Below are 18,176 nucleotides of genomic sequence, written 5' to 3'. Positions count from 1 at the left end.
TTTTTACTCATTCTCTATACTTTTCTATCTATCTTTGCCCATTTTGCAACCAAAAAATTAATGTTACTGTTTCCAAAAACTGTTTTGATGAATATGAAGCTATCATTTTTACTAAATATTTAATCTCAACCATTCAATAACAAATGGTGTTTGGCGTTCGAAAGCAAGTTACAACTTTTCTGAATAAATGGAAAGGCTGCTATAGATTTTATCGATTATGCCAGATTATCTCTTATACCTCCTCTGTAATGTTTGCGTTATACTTTCAGTTATTTCAAGTTCTCTACTGTTTTATATACTTGAAGATAAGTTTTGAAGATAAGTTATGATGACCCGTTTTGATGCTCTAGCTGAAATTTTCGGTGACCAGTTTTCTTCTCTTTGGTTCAATCCCACTTTCTAGGGCTAATGAGAGAAAGATTGAGATGGCTAGGGCACGTTCTGCGGATTAAGGATGACAGATTGCCAAAGATTGTCCTTTTCAGCCAACTTTCTAGGGCTAAACGGAAAGCATGTCGTCCGCGGTCGGGGTGGGAGGAAGTCATAAAAAAGATTTAAGGGAAATAGAATCTTCCTCGGAGGGTTTAAAGAGTATGGCCTTGGATAGATTGGGATGGAGGGAGATCGTGCATAGCTGTGTTGGCTTCAGGTGGCTTGGCGCTGCGGTGGCTTGTTGGTGGTGGGTTGACCAATTTTCTTACTTCTTTTGTCGCCAGATTGATGTTTTAAATAAAAACTGTACAAATTGAAACTTCACTCAATTCATAGGAGGGTGGATCTCCCCATTGGTGAACGTAAGATTCCTATACATGTAAATAAAATTACAGAAAATTAAATTCGGCCCAAGTTAAAAGGATGATTACTTACCATCGGCTAGATACCTCATTGACTGTCCTTCACAACTTCCTGGGCTTTCCTGGTACCAGACTGCTGAGCTGTCTTGAATATATTGACATGGCTCTGGATATTGACTTAAAGAGTTTAGACTGGAGTACTCGGTAATGTTTGATGCTCCTAAAAGATGAAAGAATCAAATAAACAAAAATGATTCATTATTCTATGTTTAAACACCTTACATAATAGTTAAGATAAACCTCTGTGCTTGTAACTGATGTTTAAACACACATTCCGTACTGGTACAGACTCAGGCCGTGGCAGTTCTACATCGAATATGGTACCTAAGCGACTGATGAATTTGTGATTTCAAGTTTCAGCTGAAGATTGGAGTACTCGGCAATGTTTGATGTTCTTTGAAGCCAAAGCCGGTAAATAGTTAAAAATTAACTGATTTTGCAGTATTTAAATACTTTAAATTGTAATTAAGATTTACTTCTACATTTCTAACTGAAATTTACGCATATTCGATACTGCCACAGACTCAGTCCGTGGCAGAGCTATATCTGCAATAATGCCAAAGTCAGTTACATATCATCAAAAATGGGAAAACTTGATGTTTCTGAAATGTAAACGAAGTAAATAAATAAAAATTGATTAAGTATACCATGTCTGGAGATCTTAAGTAGTGATTAATATTTACATCTCCATTTTTACTGAAGTTTTGCCACAAACTCAGCACTTCCATAAATCAGTCCATGATAGCACTGCATCTTGTACGATGCCTAACAGTTAAACTAACTTCATATTAACATTAAAACTGGAATACTTGATAATTTTCTATCTTCCTTGACGAAAAGATAACTGAATAAATCAAAATTAGTTTACAATGCTCTATCTAAAGACCTTAACTACTAATTATGATGCTCGTCAGTGTTTTCACTAGAGACTCAGCGCTTCCATTGACTCAGTTTATAGCGGCGCTGCATTTGGTACGATAACAAACAGACAAGTCAGTTTTATATTTCTATCAAAGATTAAAGTATTCAATAATGTTCTATATTCGTTGAAGATAAAATAAGCAAATAAATAAAAATCACTGGATCATTAAAGGTCTATAGACTTTAAATAAAAATTAAGATTTTTTTAAAATATATTTATTCTAATATTGTCTTTTTTCCTCTCCGTTCATCATGTTAGTACTCTGCCGGTTAGGTCTCTGTCAAAATTCTATCCTATGATTTGCCTGAAAAGCTTCAAATCTTAAGCTTGTCCGAGTCAATTTTCGGCACTTTTGATTAACTTTTAAATTCGTAGTTTTTTCACAGACTTTTACAGTTTAAAAATTAGAGCGTCTTTACTTTTTGTTACAATTAACTATGTTGAAGTATGAAAGGTCAATTTTTGAAGACAAATTTTTTTTTAAGTTTCTGCTTATCAACTACTGCATCAAGAGATGTTACTTTAAAAAGAGGAAAGGTTAGCTTCTTTCTATTATCATCTCAACTGTTTTTTGTTCCTTTCAGGAACGTTCTCTCATATAGGTCAAATTAATTTATGATACTAAGCTAAATGATCTTCATTTCAGTGAACATATAGTTTAAGAAATGGGATGATAAGGTATAATAGATGTTTAAGAATAAAGAAAAAAAACAATCGATTATTTATTGAAATCTTTTCGAAATGTCTTTTCAAAGCGTACGAGACTGTTTGTCCAGTGTTGCTGGGCTGAGATTCATTTTGTCTGAAATTTGTTGGAAATTAAGCGTTAATGAAAAGAAGTAGCAGATGAAAAGCTATATTAAGCTTTTAAGTTCTTACAAGCAAACGTAACGGGAATAACAAAGGCTATGAGATTAATTTTCTATTTATTAGATAAAGATTTGCTGTTTTAAAATGTGCTTAATTTTCTGGGTCTTTTTTCCGTTTTCAATGTTCACTTCTTAAATTTATAATAAATTAATAAATTGAAACGATTTAATTGATTTGATGCAAAGTTTTCTAATTTCTTTTAGTTTGCAGGCATTTTTGCTGTATCTGCCTTTTCTTCTTTTTTTTTCTTTCTCATTGTGTTTCTCATTGTAAGCCAAAAATGCGAATTTGGCTCATCTTGCTTCGTAATAGACACTTTCGAAATAAATATCTTATCTTATTTTATTTTAATAAAACTTCAAGAAACAATTGGTATTGAATAAAACAATGGATTTAGTTTTCATTGAAGTATTAATAACCATCCAGTACACACGGGGTAATCGCCCTTTACTTTTCATTGGATAAATTGTTTTTTCAATGAAAAACAGGCAGGAAATTTTGAAAATTATCTTCATCTTTTCTGGTACCAAAAGATTTTGGCGGTCTAAATGCATTCAATTCAAAACATCAGGAAGATTTTGAAAATACTGTTTTACCTTATTTCACTGGCCCTTCTCTTTGCCATAACTTTAATTGGCGGACTTGATTATAAAATACGATTAAATCTACACCATGAATTTTTAAGTCCTAAGTTCTAAGTTTAAATACTATTTCTAACTTATTGATTAGGTATCTTGTATATATTTAATTATGAAAAGAGAACTTATAATTGTCTTTTCTTTTTCAACAAAATATTTTGTTTTAATTTATGCCAGTGCAAAATGACGTTAGACTGTTATTGTCACGTTATGCAGTTATTGACGTTATGCTGTTATTGACGTTATGGAGCTATTGCCACCTTATTTTTGATGCTTTATTTTAAGCTAATACTAATAGTCAAGTTTCTAAGATTATAAGTTTTAAGAAACCTTACGCATGACAAGCTGTTTTAAGACTGAGCCTATAAAGTTTTGCTTAAAGTAAGTGAACTTTCCGAACAACTTTAACTCCCGTTGCAAGAAACCAACTAAGAGCAGCGAATATAGATGGTGCTATAGTCTAGAACATATGAAAGATTGAATAGTTAATTCTTAAAATTTCCCTTTTAGTTGGTGCTTTCAGAAAGACTGAAATAACCTTGAATCAGAAATGAAAAACTCAAGTGAAATTTAATTAAAATCGAATAAATTAGTTATATATGTAAGATTGCTCTTTTGGTTTTTTTCTTTTTAGTTTTGTTTTTATATTTTAAAAACGTTTCTGTGTTTTTCTTTTTTTATTTTTTGTTTAAGTTAAGTAATTTCTCTTGTCTCTATTTTTTCCCGTTATTAAAAGCTTCCAGATTTGATGACGGAAAGGTAGTGTGGTGTATATTCAATTTTGTAGTATGTATCTATATGTAATTTTGTTTATTATCTGTTCATTAGGGGGGAGGGGATGTCAAGCAAAACTAAGCATTTTTAGAAGTGATATAAGTAAGTATTTTGGGAGGTATTTATGCAGTTTCCTGAATTTCATAATCTTTTCTGATGGAGAGTTGAATCACTAGATGTTTAGTGTTTCGCCAAACATTCTTTTATAACAATTTTTCGTTTTATGTACATTGAAATATAATATTTATATTAATAAAATATAATATAATTTAGGAATATTCCTTGCAAATAGATGCCACAACTTTCTGTTTCTCCTTGAATGGCATTCTCAAGCTCAAATACAAATAAGGATTTGAATCAGATTCTTTTGATCTTTCACATAATTTTTCATTGAGCTCGAGTATTTTGTGTGGCTTTGCCCCTTTTGCCTCCACCCAGTTGTCCTCGCACCATCTTCTTTACCATTATGATGCATAAATTGTATGCAACTCCAAGGATCATTTCCTTTTTTTGAGAGCCACAGTGTTGTAAATTAATTCTTATAAACTCACTTTTAGAGAAACGCTTTTTTCGAAGAAGAAGTCAAATATTATTGGTAAAATAGTTTTCAGCTTTTGGAAATCATGAGAATATCGTCAATATTTACAATAAGGGATTTTGAGTCGTTTTGTCGCTGATGTTAAATAAAAGAAAGGAAAAATAAAGCATTCCCTTTAAATAAAAGATTAGGTTCATTCCTAAGGAATATGCCCCATTCCTGTAAACTATATACAATCTGAAGCCTACTTGCGATTATTTCAGTTTATCCGTTTGCCTGCGAGTCCAGGGGACATTTGGGACCCCAAGGGACATGGTAGTCTACCTGAGACTCTAATAGGCTTAGGCCTATTAGGCTTAGTTCATTTGTTCGCCTTTGATTCCAAGCAATTCAGTCATACAAGTCCAGTCAACATTGTCTGTTATGAGTCAACCCAGAAATGTTAAACATCCCTAAAGTTCTATGACTATCTGCCTTAGTTCTCCCCCAAGATGGATGGATGGATGATACACTATCTATCAACAAAGGAAAATGACATCATTTAATACTTTCCTGAAAAACGCTTATGCCAGCTGTCCCTCTCTACTCAGACTATCTGTCTTGGATTTTTCTCCAATTAGTCATGGGTGGATTTTAGCAACTTTATTTTAATTCAAAAATCAACGGATCAAAAAAGAGCAAAATTCAAATTTTGCATTCTTTTGTATCCCTATTTATTGTCTTACCTTTTACGTCAACATCCAAATAATGATGTCCAATAGGATTTCTTCCATAAGTACCGAATGCTGGTAAGTGAGTGTCCAGAGCTGCGGAGGACCATGCTTCTTCGACTATTTTTGAACCCGCAGCTGATGAAAGCGTGGTATAGTTTGATGCTGAGTCAAAAGTTCCAGATGGGGCAGGTAACCCCTGCAAAAGAGGTATGTTACCGTGAGTTGCTGTATATTTCAAAGGGTAGATGAAACTGATAAAAGGGAAAATTTTCGATTCCCCCGAAAATCAACAATTAATTCCATCTAGATCAATCTAGAATAACAATAAAGCTGAGAATAGGAACTTGAATAAAACTATTATTTTTGTTAGGGCTTAAGACAGAAAATATAGTTTTGGAAGGAAGATAAAGAATTTAATCTAGAATTCAATCTAATAGGAAACAAGAGAAATATTTTTACACTTGTGTATTTATTTTTTGTTGTATTTATACCTTTTCAGTTTTTTCTTCACTTTAACGCGACAAGAAACGAAGGAAAAAAAATATAAAAAGATAAAATCAAATCAGTTATTTTCAGCCAGGGTATCAGAGGCAACGCTGTAGCGTTGCCTATAGTAAAGGCCATACGGCTCCAATGTTTTTATGTTTTTTCCAGAGGCACTTCATATGGAAGGGGTCTTCGTAAAAACTTCAAAGGGGGCTCATTCGACTGTAAATCGAGAGTTCTAGTGCCCTTTTTAATAGTCGAAAGTGATTGCAGGGCAACTAGCCCCCCCCCCTGCCCATCATTCCACCAAACACATCCAATCAAAATTTTGAGATAGCCATTTTGTTCAGCGTAGTTGATTTCCAGATAGAAATTATGTTTTTGAGGAGGAAACTCCCCCACAACCCTCAGGGCAAGGGTTTTAAGTTATGCCCTGGGGGCATATACGTTTTTTTTTTAAAGAAGGTGTTGTCATAGAAATTTCAAAAAAGGCTCATTCGATTTGAAATTAAAAGGGCTAGGGACCTTTTTAATAGTCGAAAGTGATTGGAGGGCAACCAGCCCCCCCCCCCCCAGCCCATTATTTCCCCAAAAATAACCAATCAAAATTTTGAGATAGCCATTTTGTTCAGCGTAGTTGATTCTCGCATAGAAAATATGTTTTTTGAGGAGGACACCCCCCCAGAACCCGTAGGGTAAAGGTTTTCAGTTATGCCGTGGGGGCATATAAGGTTTTTGTAGAAGGCGTTGTCGTAGAAACTTCAAAAAAGGCTCATTCGATTGGAAATTAAAGGGCTAGTGACGTTTTTAATAGTCGAAAGTGATTGGAGGGCATCTAGGCCCCCCCCCCCCCATGCCCATCATTTCCCCAAACACAACCAATCAAAATTTTGAGATAGCCATTTTGTTCAGCGTAGTTGATTCTGACATAGAAAATATGTTTTTTGAGGAGGGCACTCCCCCAGAACCCTTAGGGCAAAGATTTTAAGTTATGCCGTGGGGGCATATAAGGTTTTTGTAGAAGGCGTTGTCGTAGAAACTTCAAAAAAGGCTCATTCGATCGGAAATTCAAAGGGCGAGTGCCCTTTTTAATAGTCGAAAGTGATTGGAGGGCAACTAGCCCCCCCCCACGCCTATCATTCCCCCAAACAAAACCAATACAAATTTTTGGATAGCCATTTTGTTCAACGTAGTTGATTTTCAGATAGAAAATATGTTTTTGAGGAGGACACTTCCCCACCACCCTCAAGGCAAGGGTTTTAAGTTATACCCTGGGGACATATAAGGTTTTTATAGAAGTTTTATAGGTGTCGTAGAAACTTCAAAAAAGGATCATTCCATGGGAAATTCAAAGGGCTAGTGCCCTTTTTAATAGTCGAAAGTGATTTGAGGGCAACTAACCCCCTTCTCACGCCCACCTTTTCCCCAAACACATCCAATCAAAATTTTGAGACAGCCATTTTATTAAACGTAGTTTTAAGGTCTAGAAATTAGGTCTTTGAGGATGACAACTCCCCACAGCCCTTAGGGCAAGGGTTGTAATTTAAGGATTCTCCGAATCCTTCATATTATTTTATATGGATACTCGTATAAACTTTAGAGAGGGCTCATTTGATTGGAAATTGAAAGTTCTTGTTCACTTTTTAAGAGTCAAAAGAGATTGGAGGGCAATTAGCCCCCCCACCTCCTCCACGCCCTAAATGTATTAGATAAAAATTTTGTTAAAAATAGTTGAAAGGTTAAGTAACAAAACTCTGGCGTCGACAAAACCCCCCGGGCCCGGGGGCAGGAAGGGATTCTCGTATAAACTTCAGAGAGGGCTCATTTGATTGGAAATTGGCAGTTCTAGTCCATCTCTTACGAGTAAAAATCGATCAAAGGGCAAATACCCCCCCCACACCCACTTTCCCCACCCCGCCCTTTGAACTAATTGTGTTTATACCTGAAGGCCCAATGAGATTTAGAATTATTTGGTATTAACACACACTTATTAGGCGTCTGCTCTCCTCCCTAACAAGGAAAGAAACAGAGAGTGTAAGGCAGTGGAGGATCCAGGGGAGGGGCGAGGGGGGCGCCCCCCCACCTTACCTAGTCTAAAGTAATGAAATTAACTTAATTAACGCAAGACTGCGTCAATCAAACTTGCTCCTAACGCAAGTTTATCGGATCAACCTTTTTGCGCCCCCCCTAAACCATCCTGGATCTGCCCCTGGTGTAAGGGCACTATACATTTTAATTTGTAATTCACTGAACCCCGTTCCAAAGTTTATGCGACCACCTCTTCTACATAAAGTTCCCCTGGAAAAATAAATAAGTATTAATTCATTGAACCCTTATGGCTCTTTACTTAGGTAACGATGTAGCATGGCTTCTGACCTAAAAAGTTGAGTAGAAATTTCAGCTTCCATTTTTATGAATATCTGAAATTATCTTATGGGAATATGTTTGGGGAGCATATTCCACGGCTGGGAAATTTCTGCTGGGTGGAATTTAACGCGGGGGAATTGTCAGCAGGAAAAGAAAATGTTCTTGGAGGGGGGAGGAATTTCCCAGGGGGTGAGTTTTCCAAATGTGAATTATTCAGGGAGGGGACGACTAAACCCATTCGATAATATTCTAAATTTTACATTTGAAAGTAACGGGAATAAAGAATCAATGGAAATGTTAGAGATAGCAATTCAGGTTCCTTTAGACGATTTTGTTCGTGTCTTTTGAAAAAAGACATTTTCAAAAGACAGATTAATTTCATTTGTTTTACTTTCTCTGTGGCTGCTCAATTATGCATGTGAGGGGGGAGACTTCCCGCTCCCCCCCTGTCTCCGCTAAGGTTTCAGTTTTTATCTCTTTCCTTAAAAATGAACGCAATGCGATAAAAGTATAACTCAAAATAACATGTATAGAATAATATATGCACATAACACGGAACAATTAATCAAAATTGCATATTATGAGTTGAGGCTCACCCAAATGATGGACCAGGGGGCTCACCATTCCACAATCTATGAAATCAATCCTGCAATAACTGAAAATATAAAGTATTTTTGAGTATTTTAACGACTTCCACAACTCAAACGTTCCAACATTCTACAGCCCAAAGAGTCTGTCTAATCTCCTAAATCGGGATCGGAGGAGATAAGTGAAGTTCCGCCCCGTATTGGATGAGTCTCCAATATCGCCCTCCCCATCTCCTACTGTCTACACTAAAGTTTTCTTCCTTCTGCCAACTACGCCGCCCTCACCCCAAAGACTTTAATAAGGTAAAGTTTTGTATGGGAAGAACACTTAGTAAATCTATTATAATTATCCAATTATAAGGTTAAAATACATACTCTGTGATAGATGCAAAATTGCTTTGGCACACAAAATCCTGTTAAGATCAATTCTAAACAATAGTTATCCCTTTGTGTCAGCAAGTGAGATGGTCAAAACATCCTTATTGGAGCTATTTTTTCAATCCGTCCAGTGTTGCAAATCGCTGTCCATAAGTTATGCATGCTGTCTATTGTTCATATGTAAGTTTTTTATCAAAGATTTAATCGTATAGACTTTGAAAAAAGCCTCATTCGATTTAAAATGAAAGTTCTAGATCCGTTTTTTAAAATCAATAATAATCGGACAGTAAGCAACCCCCCCCCCATGCAATAAAAACTTGAAACTTTTTGCCATCAAAACCGAACAAAAATTAATTTAAAAAAAACTTAATCAATGCGAACAAACATCAATCAATGCGAACCAACGTACAATATATATTAATGTAAATGAATAAATAAATCTTAAAACGAGTGAAACTTGAATTGAATATGCAAATCAAGTTTGAATCGAATTAAAATAACTACAAACAAGAGTTTGGGTATCGCCTCACTGCAGAAGCCTAAAACCCACTGCGTCATTGGCGCTTTACTGAAAACGAATTATATTACAAATGTTTTCTTTTGTACTTAATATTGAAAATAAATATTAAAATTACTGTAAAATTTTGAACTGATGAGCTTTCAGCAATTAATATCATTATAAATCAAATATTCAGTTTAATTTATTAGTTCTTTCCATGATTGGTCAAGACAAATATAGTTTCACTACAAACAAAATTTGGATACTGCCCCTTTCTTTAACTGCAAAAACCTAAAGCCTTCTGCGTCATTGGCGCTTCACTGAAAATGAATTACTCTTATATTACAAATTTATTCTTTTCCAGTTCTTACAGTATTGAAAATGAAAATAAAAATTACAGTGAAAAAAAATCTTGAACTGATGGATCTTTCAACAATTAATATCATTCTATATTTAATATTGAATTTGACCTTGTTTATACTTTCCAAGACTGTTCAAGACTTATATAGTTTTCAGTAAAGTGCCAATGACGCAGTAGGTTTTAGGCTTCTGCAGTGAGACGATACCCAAACTCTTGTTTGTAGTTATTTTTATTAGATTCAAACTTGATTTGCATATTCAATCTAAGCATTACTCGCTTTAAGATCGATTTATTCAATTATATTATTACTTGTTGTATGTTTTTTGCTATGATTATTTATTTAATTTCTGTTCTTTTTGGGTTTCATTTATTCTTTAATAGTAATTTCTGGTCGTTTTGAGTTTGAATTTTAAAAGGTATTCATATCTACTGAGCTTAATTTTAAAATTGCCTTTACTTTTATTTTAAAAACTTATTTTTCGGAAAGTTTTTTTTAATTTATAAAATGAAAGGACAAAGCTGATATTTCAGCAAAGTCTTTCGCTAAGCCACCCTCAGTAAACAAGGAAAGAAAATAACGTTTTTTTGTTAGGAAACTGTAAAGAAGAGAAAAGATGATTCTGAAGAGAGGACAAACGCCTCTCTTCTTCAGTGCGAAACAAAAAAATATATTCAATAAGTGAATATAGTTTTTTTTTACATTGACTTTCCGCGTTTTATTTTGCTGTTTTTTTTCTTCGGCCCTCTCATTGATTATACTTTTTCGTTTCGCGCTGAAGAAGAGAGGAGTTCCTCTCCTTAAAACAATTGCTTTGTTGTATTCTGTTAGTACTATCATTTGGCCTTTAAAACCCCATTTTTTCTCGTTTTTCTTTCTTTATGTTATGTCAAGCCAATGTGGTTTAAGAAATTATCTTCTTAATGATCTGGGTGTTCAAAAGCGTGGAAGTGAAACACAGAACTAAAATTGTTATTTTTACTTTTAAACCCTAAACAAGTATATAATTGAAGGTTTATATTTGTGTAGCCTTTACCAACTGTTGACGGGTGTTACCTTGCTGATTGACAGTATTTTTTTTACTTTAATGTTTTTCTTATTACTTTGACTTTCGAATTTTTAACACAAATCTAAATTTTAATAAGTTGAAGATATACTTAATTTAAGCTTGTTTTTGCTTTGGCAGTGCTACTGAGTACCAATGTACTACGTGTGGTGCTATTTCTTTTAAACTTATAAAATACCCGTGTTGAAATGTCGAAAGTTGAAGTCTTTAGTTTTATGTTTTTGGGTATACTTTTAGAAAACTGGAAGTAATTAGAGCAGTCTTATTAAGGAGATAATATAAAAAAAAAGATTCATTAGCCTTAGACAGAGCAAGACAATCCATACTATTCCACGATTAAAGAAAATGATTAGCTATACCATTTAAACAGAGTGTTCAAGTGATATAGAAGCATAAACATTCACATAGGGGATAAGAGGAAAAGTTATCCCCTCCTAAATATGTTCATTCAATCGGTAAAAATTTATTAGTCTTCTAAATTGCAGCACAAAGATTTTAGCTCAATTGTCACCCTTTATTGTTAATTAAATAAAAAAAAAGTTTTTTTTAACTGAAAGTAAGGAGCGACATTAAAACTTAAAACGAACAAAACTATTCCATATATGAAAGGGGATGTTCCCTCCTCAACGCCTCGCTCTTTACGCTAAAGTTTTTTATTGTTTTAAAAAGAATAGTTGTGAGAAATAGTCACACCTTAGCGTAAAGAGCGGGGTGCCAAGTAGGGGAGAGCCCCATATACGGAGTCATTTAAGTTCATCTTAAGTTTTAATGTCCCTCCTTACTTTCAGTTAAAAAAAACTTTTTTTTTATTTAATTTCTGAACGTTTTTGAATTAATGTAGGTTTTGAAGATTTATTACCGTACATGAATAATTAAAACGAAATTTGCATATCAATTTTACTTTTTTTTAACTAACAATAACTTTATAATAACCTAAGTTTGATTTTCTGTTCTAGTCATTTAAGAATGACTCCTGAATCATAAAGGCTGTTTAATTAGAATAATAACCTCTTTGAAGTTAAAAAAACACTTTAGCGTAAGAGCGAGCTATTGAGGAGAGGCAACCCCCCTCATATACATAAATTTTTTCGTTTAAGTTTTAATGTTACTTCTTACTTTCAGTTGAAAAAACTTGTTTTTTTATTTAATTTCTGCTAGTTTTTTAATTAATGCTGGGAAATCTGGCGCCCCCTTCATGGAAAATGCCCTTCCCCCATGAAAAATTCCTCCATGGAAAGATCCTCCCACGTAACCTTCTCCACTCGACCCCCCCCCCCCCCCACCAGAAAAAAAACCCTGAAAACGTCTGTATACTTCCCAATAACCAATACTATATGTAAACAATGGACGAAGTTCACAACTTGCTTTCCTTTCCCTGGGACTATGGGGGGACTAAGCCATCCTCAAATACATAGTTACTAGATTTTTCGACTATGCTAAACAAAGTGGTTATCTCAAAGTTTTGATTGGGTGACTTTGGAAAAACATGAGCGTTGGAGGGGGCCTAATTCCCCTCCCGTTTTTTGGTGACTTAAAAAGGATACTATAACTTTTCATTTTCGTCTTAATGAGCCATTTTGCTATATTCTTCGACTAATCGATCGGTACTATCACCCCTGGGGAAAACAAAAAACAAACAAATAACTACGCAACCGTTATACTTATTCTGGCAAAAAAAAAAAAAAATACAAAATTCGACATTTTTGCTGATAGGAGCTTGAAATTTCTGCAGTAGTGTTCTCTGATACGCTGAATCTGACGGTGTGATTTTCATTAAGATTCTATGACTTTTAGGGGATATTTCCCCCTTTTTTGAAATTAAGGCAAATATTCTCAGGCTCACAATTTTTGATGGGTAAGACTAAACTTGATGAAACTTATATATTGAAAATCAGCATAAAAATAAGATTCTTTTGATGTATCTATTGGTATCAAAATACCTGTTTTTTAGAATCTCGGTTACTATAGAGCCGGGTCGATACTTAAGTAAAGTTTATTTCCACGAACGTTTTTATTTTGAATCTCATTATAGTTTTACAAGAAAAATTTTTGTGGTATTAAAAAAAACAAAAAAAAACCGGTTACCAACTATAAAGTCCAAAATTAGTCTTCGTAGTTGTATCAGGCAACATGGAAGGAGATGGGCTCGAGAAAGCCTGTTTATCACAAAATTGACAACTGTGGGAAGAATCTTCAAGAGCTAAATATGCCGTAACAGATGTTGATCCTCAATTTTGAGCTAAGCGTTTGCATTATGAGACAAGTATAAGCCAGAGGTACTTAAAAATTTCGGCTAATTATACCTCTACAGAGACAGATGTTGAGATTTGTGGGTAGAGCGAGCAGGACTCCAATGTCTAAGATAATTTTTCTTTGCTCGACGATACTCTTGTATTATTTTTATATTTTTAAGATGCGGGAGAGGGTCCTTAAGAAATTCTTGGGCAGACTAATCCCGTTGGTTTTTTCATTTCTGTATACTTGCAGACATCAGTTCACACACACTGAACTCCCCCACCTACTTCAAGATATGGTTGATAAATTCTGCTGAATTTGAACGTTTCTAACTTCTAGCGCACAGATCTTGTTAACTTTAGGCGCATTAGAATCTTTGCAAGTTCGGAATGACACACCCCAGGGGGTAGGGACGATATAGGGAGTTACATGTCACCCATCCCCTTCCCCCTGCCTTTTAATTGACACCACTGATTTTGCTCTAGAAATTTTAATAAACAGAGAGCTTGTGAAGTGGCTTCCTTCTTTGTCTAGTAAGAATAAGAAAATATATCATAATTAATGTCTTCAGAAAAACTTCAAATTTAGAGGCCAACTTACCTGACAATCAGTCGTCCTTGGAGGGGATGGGACACTATATACATGAGCTGTCTGATGCTTAAATGAGTATATATCGATTTTTGGATTATCCTTATAGTATTGTGATGCCGAAAATTGTGATTGCATAAAATTTTCATCTGTCAAATATGATATCTCCGGTAATACTGACAAGGACGAATTCTGATCATAATATGGCATTGTGTGCATATTGTCCAGATTATCATATTGAAAATTTTCGGGATGACGTAATAATCGCATATCATCCTCTCCTTGGTTGGTATAAGTATTATCAGAAAACTGTGATTGGTACTGTTCGTCCATAAGTACTGGGTCGAGATGTTGAGCTAGTGTGAGTTTAAAGTTTTCAAGTCGCCCTCCACTACTGACAACAACAGAGCCTTCATAGTAATCATTTTCATCTTTACTCTCGTACACCCTACCCCTTACATCACTATTGCTAAATCTTTCTATATATTCATGTTCGTCTTCTGCACGCATTGTATTGGGGTAGTGAAGGTTATGGACTGCTGTTTCTGGCGTAACTGGCCTTGGTGTTGGTGGTATATCGTTTTCAGTTGGAAGGTAGGCTTTCACAGATTCTGGAATATTATCTCTTTGCTGAAAATTTAAGTGAGAAGAGCTTTGCTCAGTGTAAGGGCCACAATTTATACTTTTGATTTGGCAAGAACTACGATCAATAAATTTTCTCTCAACAGGACTTGTTCTTAATTCTTTCTGGTCTTCTAAAGGGGCTGGAGACGTCCATTCATCACTTCTTTTTTCATTAATTGATACACTTTCGTTCTGACTCTGGATATCACTGTTGATTCCAGGTTCAACTTTTGTTGGGGTTAATTGATGAGCTGATAGCACATCTTCAGTGTCAGGATTTTCAAATCTTTCTTTCTTCTCAGCCAGAACATGATCATTTTCGGGCTTGGTTTGATCTTCCATTTAGTCTTATGAGTAAATGACAGAAGAAATCAAGAAGTGTATCTAAAATAGACAAAATCATTAAATTTTGACTTTCTGTCAATTCGAGTACGTTTGTTTTATAAAATCATTCAGGAATATTTTTAGATCGATCAAACATCCAATAATAAACACTATTTCTGTAAATACTACCATCCAAAGGAAGCCATCGAATTCAAAACCCTAAAAAACCCCACTTCAAAATTTATGACGCTTTAAGGCTCTTTTACAAGGGCAGTCTGTTTAGATAACTGGCTTACTAACCATCACTCTAACTTTCACTACTACCCTTTAAGTTTTAGTTCCCCAAATTTTGGTATGTTAGGTTTTTTGGGGTATGTATGATAATTTTGGTATGCTATTTAAATTTTGGTATGTATGATAATTCTGGTATGTTATTTTTGTTCTCCTTTGGTCTAAATATATCAACGAGAGACAAAAGCTTGCCAATCACCTTATAGCTGATTTTCAGTTATATCTGTCAACGGAATTAAATTCTTGGCATTTTAATACAGAGTTTTTAGATTAAAAATGATTGTTTTTTAATCGTTAAAAAACGAACGAATCTGATGGTATAAGCATCTTGTCCTTTTTGTGAAAGTTACAACTACAGACTTGTCACAAAATCATTTATTTCAGAGGGAATACATACTTTAATATGCTCAAAGGAGCACCAAGTTTTAGTCAATTATGGTGTCGTGAAATCAAGCAACGTATACTCACATATACTCATAGTTCGAGGGCGATTCAGAAACTAGGGAACTTTTTGTAATATAACAAAAACTAGGTTCAGGAAAAATATTTTATTATATAAATCTGAAAGAGTAACTAAAATGCTACTTTTATACATAGTCACCAAACAATTTAAGGCACTTATCATAGCGGTGGACAAGCTTCAAAATTCCTTCGTCATAGAAATCCGCCGCCTGGGATCTCAGGCACTCAGTGACGCACGTCCGGAGCTCGTCGTCGTCATCAAAACGCTGTGTCGCTAGCCAGTTCGTCTTCTTTGGGAACAAGTGAAAACGACTCTGTGGTAAGTCCGTATTGTAGGCTAGATGTGAGGAAATTCTCCATTTAAATGAGACAAGAAGCTCTGCAGTTTGATTTTCTGTGTGAGATAAGATATTCTCATGAAAAAAACAAAATATTGGATGATAAATTTCCTTTGCGCTTTTTTTGCTATGCTCGTCTAATCTTGTTCAATGTTTAGCAGTACCGATCAGAGTTGATTGTTGCACCATGCTCAAGAAAGTCAATAAGCAGCACAGCTTGCCTATCCCGAAAAACAGTAGCCATAATCTTCCTCGCTGACAAGATTTGCGATTTTTTTTTGGTTTTTGGGGGGAATTCGTGTGCCCCCACTCCAGGACTGCAATTTTTTTTCGCAATTGACGTGCTAAACCCATGTCTCATCACCCGTTACGATTCAATCCAGTAAAGAATCACCATGTGTGTGGTAAGCGTCAAGACATGTTAAGGCTGCTCCCATTCGGTGACCCTTATGGAGGTCTGTAAGCATTTTTGGCAACCATCTTGCACAAAATTTATGATAGTCAAGCTTGAGAGTCACGATTTCAAACAACAAAGTCCGTGAAACTTGTAGGAATCAAAGCGAAAGCTCCGTTATTGTGAAGCGATGGTTTTCACGAATCTTCTCATCAACTTTGGCGAGAAGATCGTCTTCCCAATGCTCGGAAGTCCACTCCTCTCTTCATCATGCACGTTGGTTCGACCATTTTTAAACCGGATGCACCATTTTCGCACTGAACTTTTATTCTTGACGTCGTTGCCATACACTTCGCACAGTTGTCGATGAATTTCTATTGGTTTTTGCTAACAAAAACCGTATTACGGACCGCACTTCACAACTGGCGAGATTTGAAATTGCATCGCACCTTTTAAATTGGAATATGGGGCAAACGGGCAGCGCAGAAATATTTTCGTTCTTACGGCCGGATGCCGACTGAAGCTACGAGCACGCGCACACCAAAACGTATGTGATCGCCTCGCGCCTAACGGCGTCGGACGGGAACGTTCCCTAGTTTCTGAATAGCCCTCGTATATACATACCCTGCAATACCCCGTATTTTATTATTTATTTTTACTTGAAAGTCTTCTAATTGATTAATTTTCAGAAATTTGATTTTATTGGTTAAAGCATGACCAAATACCAATAGAACCACATACTGAACTGAGGGAAGCCACCATGGTCGTTGGTGCAAATGCGTCAACAATGGCAGCCGTCCTTGTGGTTTCAGTTCGATAAACTAGAATTTAAAAATAGGGATAAAATACTTTTTAATAGCCAGTGTATAGAAATTCTCAAAAAATACCAGATATATCGGTCAGATATACAGTGGCTGTCATCAGTAGTAAAACTAAACTATAATAATTTAAAACAAACGTTTGTATACGAAATCAAATAAAACTACATATTGTTTAATTTTCTAATTCTTTTCAAAGCAAAGGCAAAAGCTAGCTTCTTTGACCTTCTTGGATTCAGTTCATTAGCGTTCAATGGTATAACATTTGGACAGAGGTCAACTAAATTGGGTGAATTGAATTTTACTCTGTCAGATTTTAATAAATTATCACAGATAGAATTCAGCCCAAATTCAAAAACAATATTCTTGAATAAGATTTTCTTTATTTTAAGAGTATAACGAAAATTTTTGCTTTAAACCCCGATCCCTAAAAATCAAATCGACATTCTCGAACAAAATGAAATGGTCTGGGAGATTGAAAATATTTTCTGAAAGGGCTGAAGTAAAATCTTCAGACTTAGAATCTTGCTAAAGTCTTGCTTAAAATCTTACTTAGAATAAAATTCTTAGAATTAGAAATACTTTAGAAAGTGCATTTTTTCAAGGGTGGTAATGAATGCAAAATTGAATTTTAGAAAAGGAGCTAACGAGTGGGGTCAAAGTCTACCCCAAATTTAAGATAGCACCAAATCAAATAGTTTGTAGAAGCAAACTGTAATTAGAGTGGCTCTTGTTAACAGAACTCTAAAAAATCTAGTTTACATTAGAATATACACATCAGCCGAATCTACCATTGATCCTTATTCTAAATACGTAAAAAATTTGATCAATTTTAAATTTCCGAAAGGAATAAAAAATAGTATACAAAAATGTGTACAAGTTTAGAAAAGGGGTTTAAAGATGTGGTAGTTAGTAAAAATAATTATTTTAGCCCGATCAGGGCCAAAATATTATAATAGGCAGCGCAATTGCGCTGCCTAAGTAAAGAACGATATTGGCACAATGTATTATTTATCTTTTTGTTTTTTTTTTCCATACCAGGGCACTTCAT

General features: G+C 34.9%; 1 protein-coding gene across 1 annotated transcript in view; it reads right to left on the bottom strand.

The window, feature by feature from the left end:
• The window catches only part of LOC148948194 (uncharacterized), a 92,440-nt gene that overhangs the window by 67,090 nt on the left and 7,174 nt on the right, over nt 1–18,176 (bottom strand). Inside the window, exons 2-4 of the mRNA XM_089093809.1 lie at nt 13,887–14,882; nt 5,322–5,505; nt 868–1,014 (exon numbers count right to left, since the gene is read on the bottom strand). Coding sequence (XP_088949935.1) covers nt 868–1,014; nt 5,322–5,505; nt 13,887–14,840 — 1,285 coding nt within the window. The 5' untranslated portion in view covers nt 14,841–14,882. The remainder of the gene's footprint in view (nt 1–867; nt 1,015–5,321; nt 5,506–13,886; nt 14,883–18,176) is intronic.

This window comes from Artemia sp. Qi Xiang Cuo, chromosome 9, assembly GCF_049724085.1.
Source record: "Artemia sp. Qi Xiang Cuo chromosome 9, ASM4972408v1, whole genome shotgun sequence".
In the NCBI taxonomy this organism is placed as follows: Eukaryota; Metazoa; Arthropoda; class Branchiopoda; order Anostraca; family Artemiidae; genus Artemia; species Artemia sp. Qi Xiang Cuo.
The sequence above is the reverse complement of the archived record's forward strand: the minus strand, read 5'-3'. Positions and strand labels throughout refer to the sequence as shown.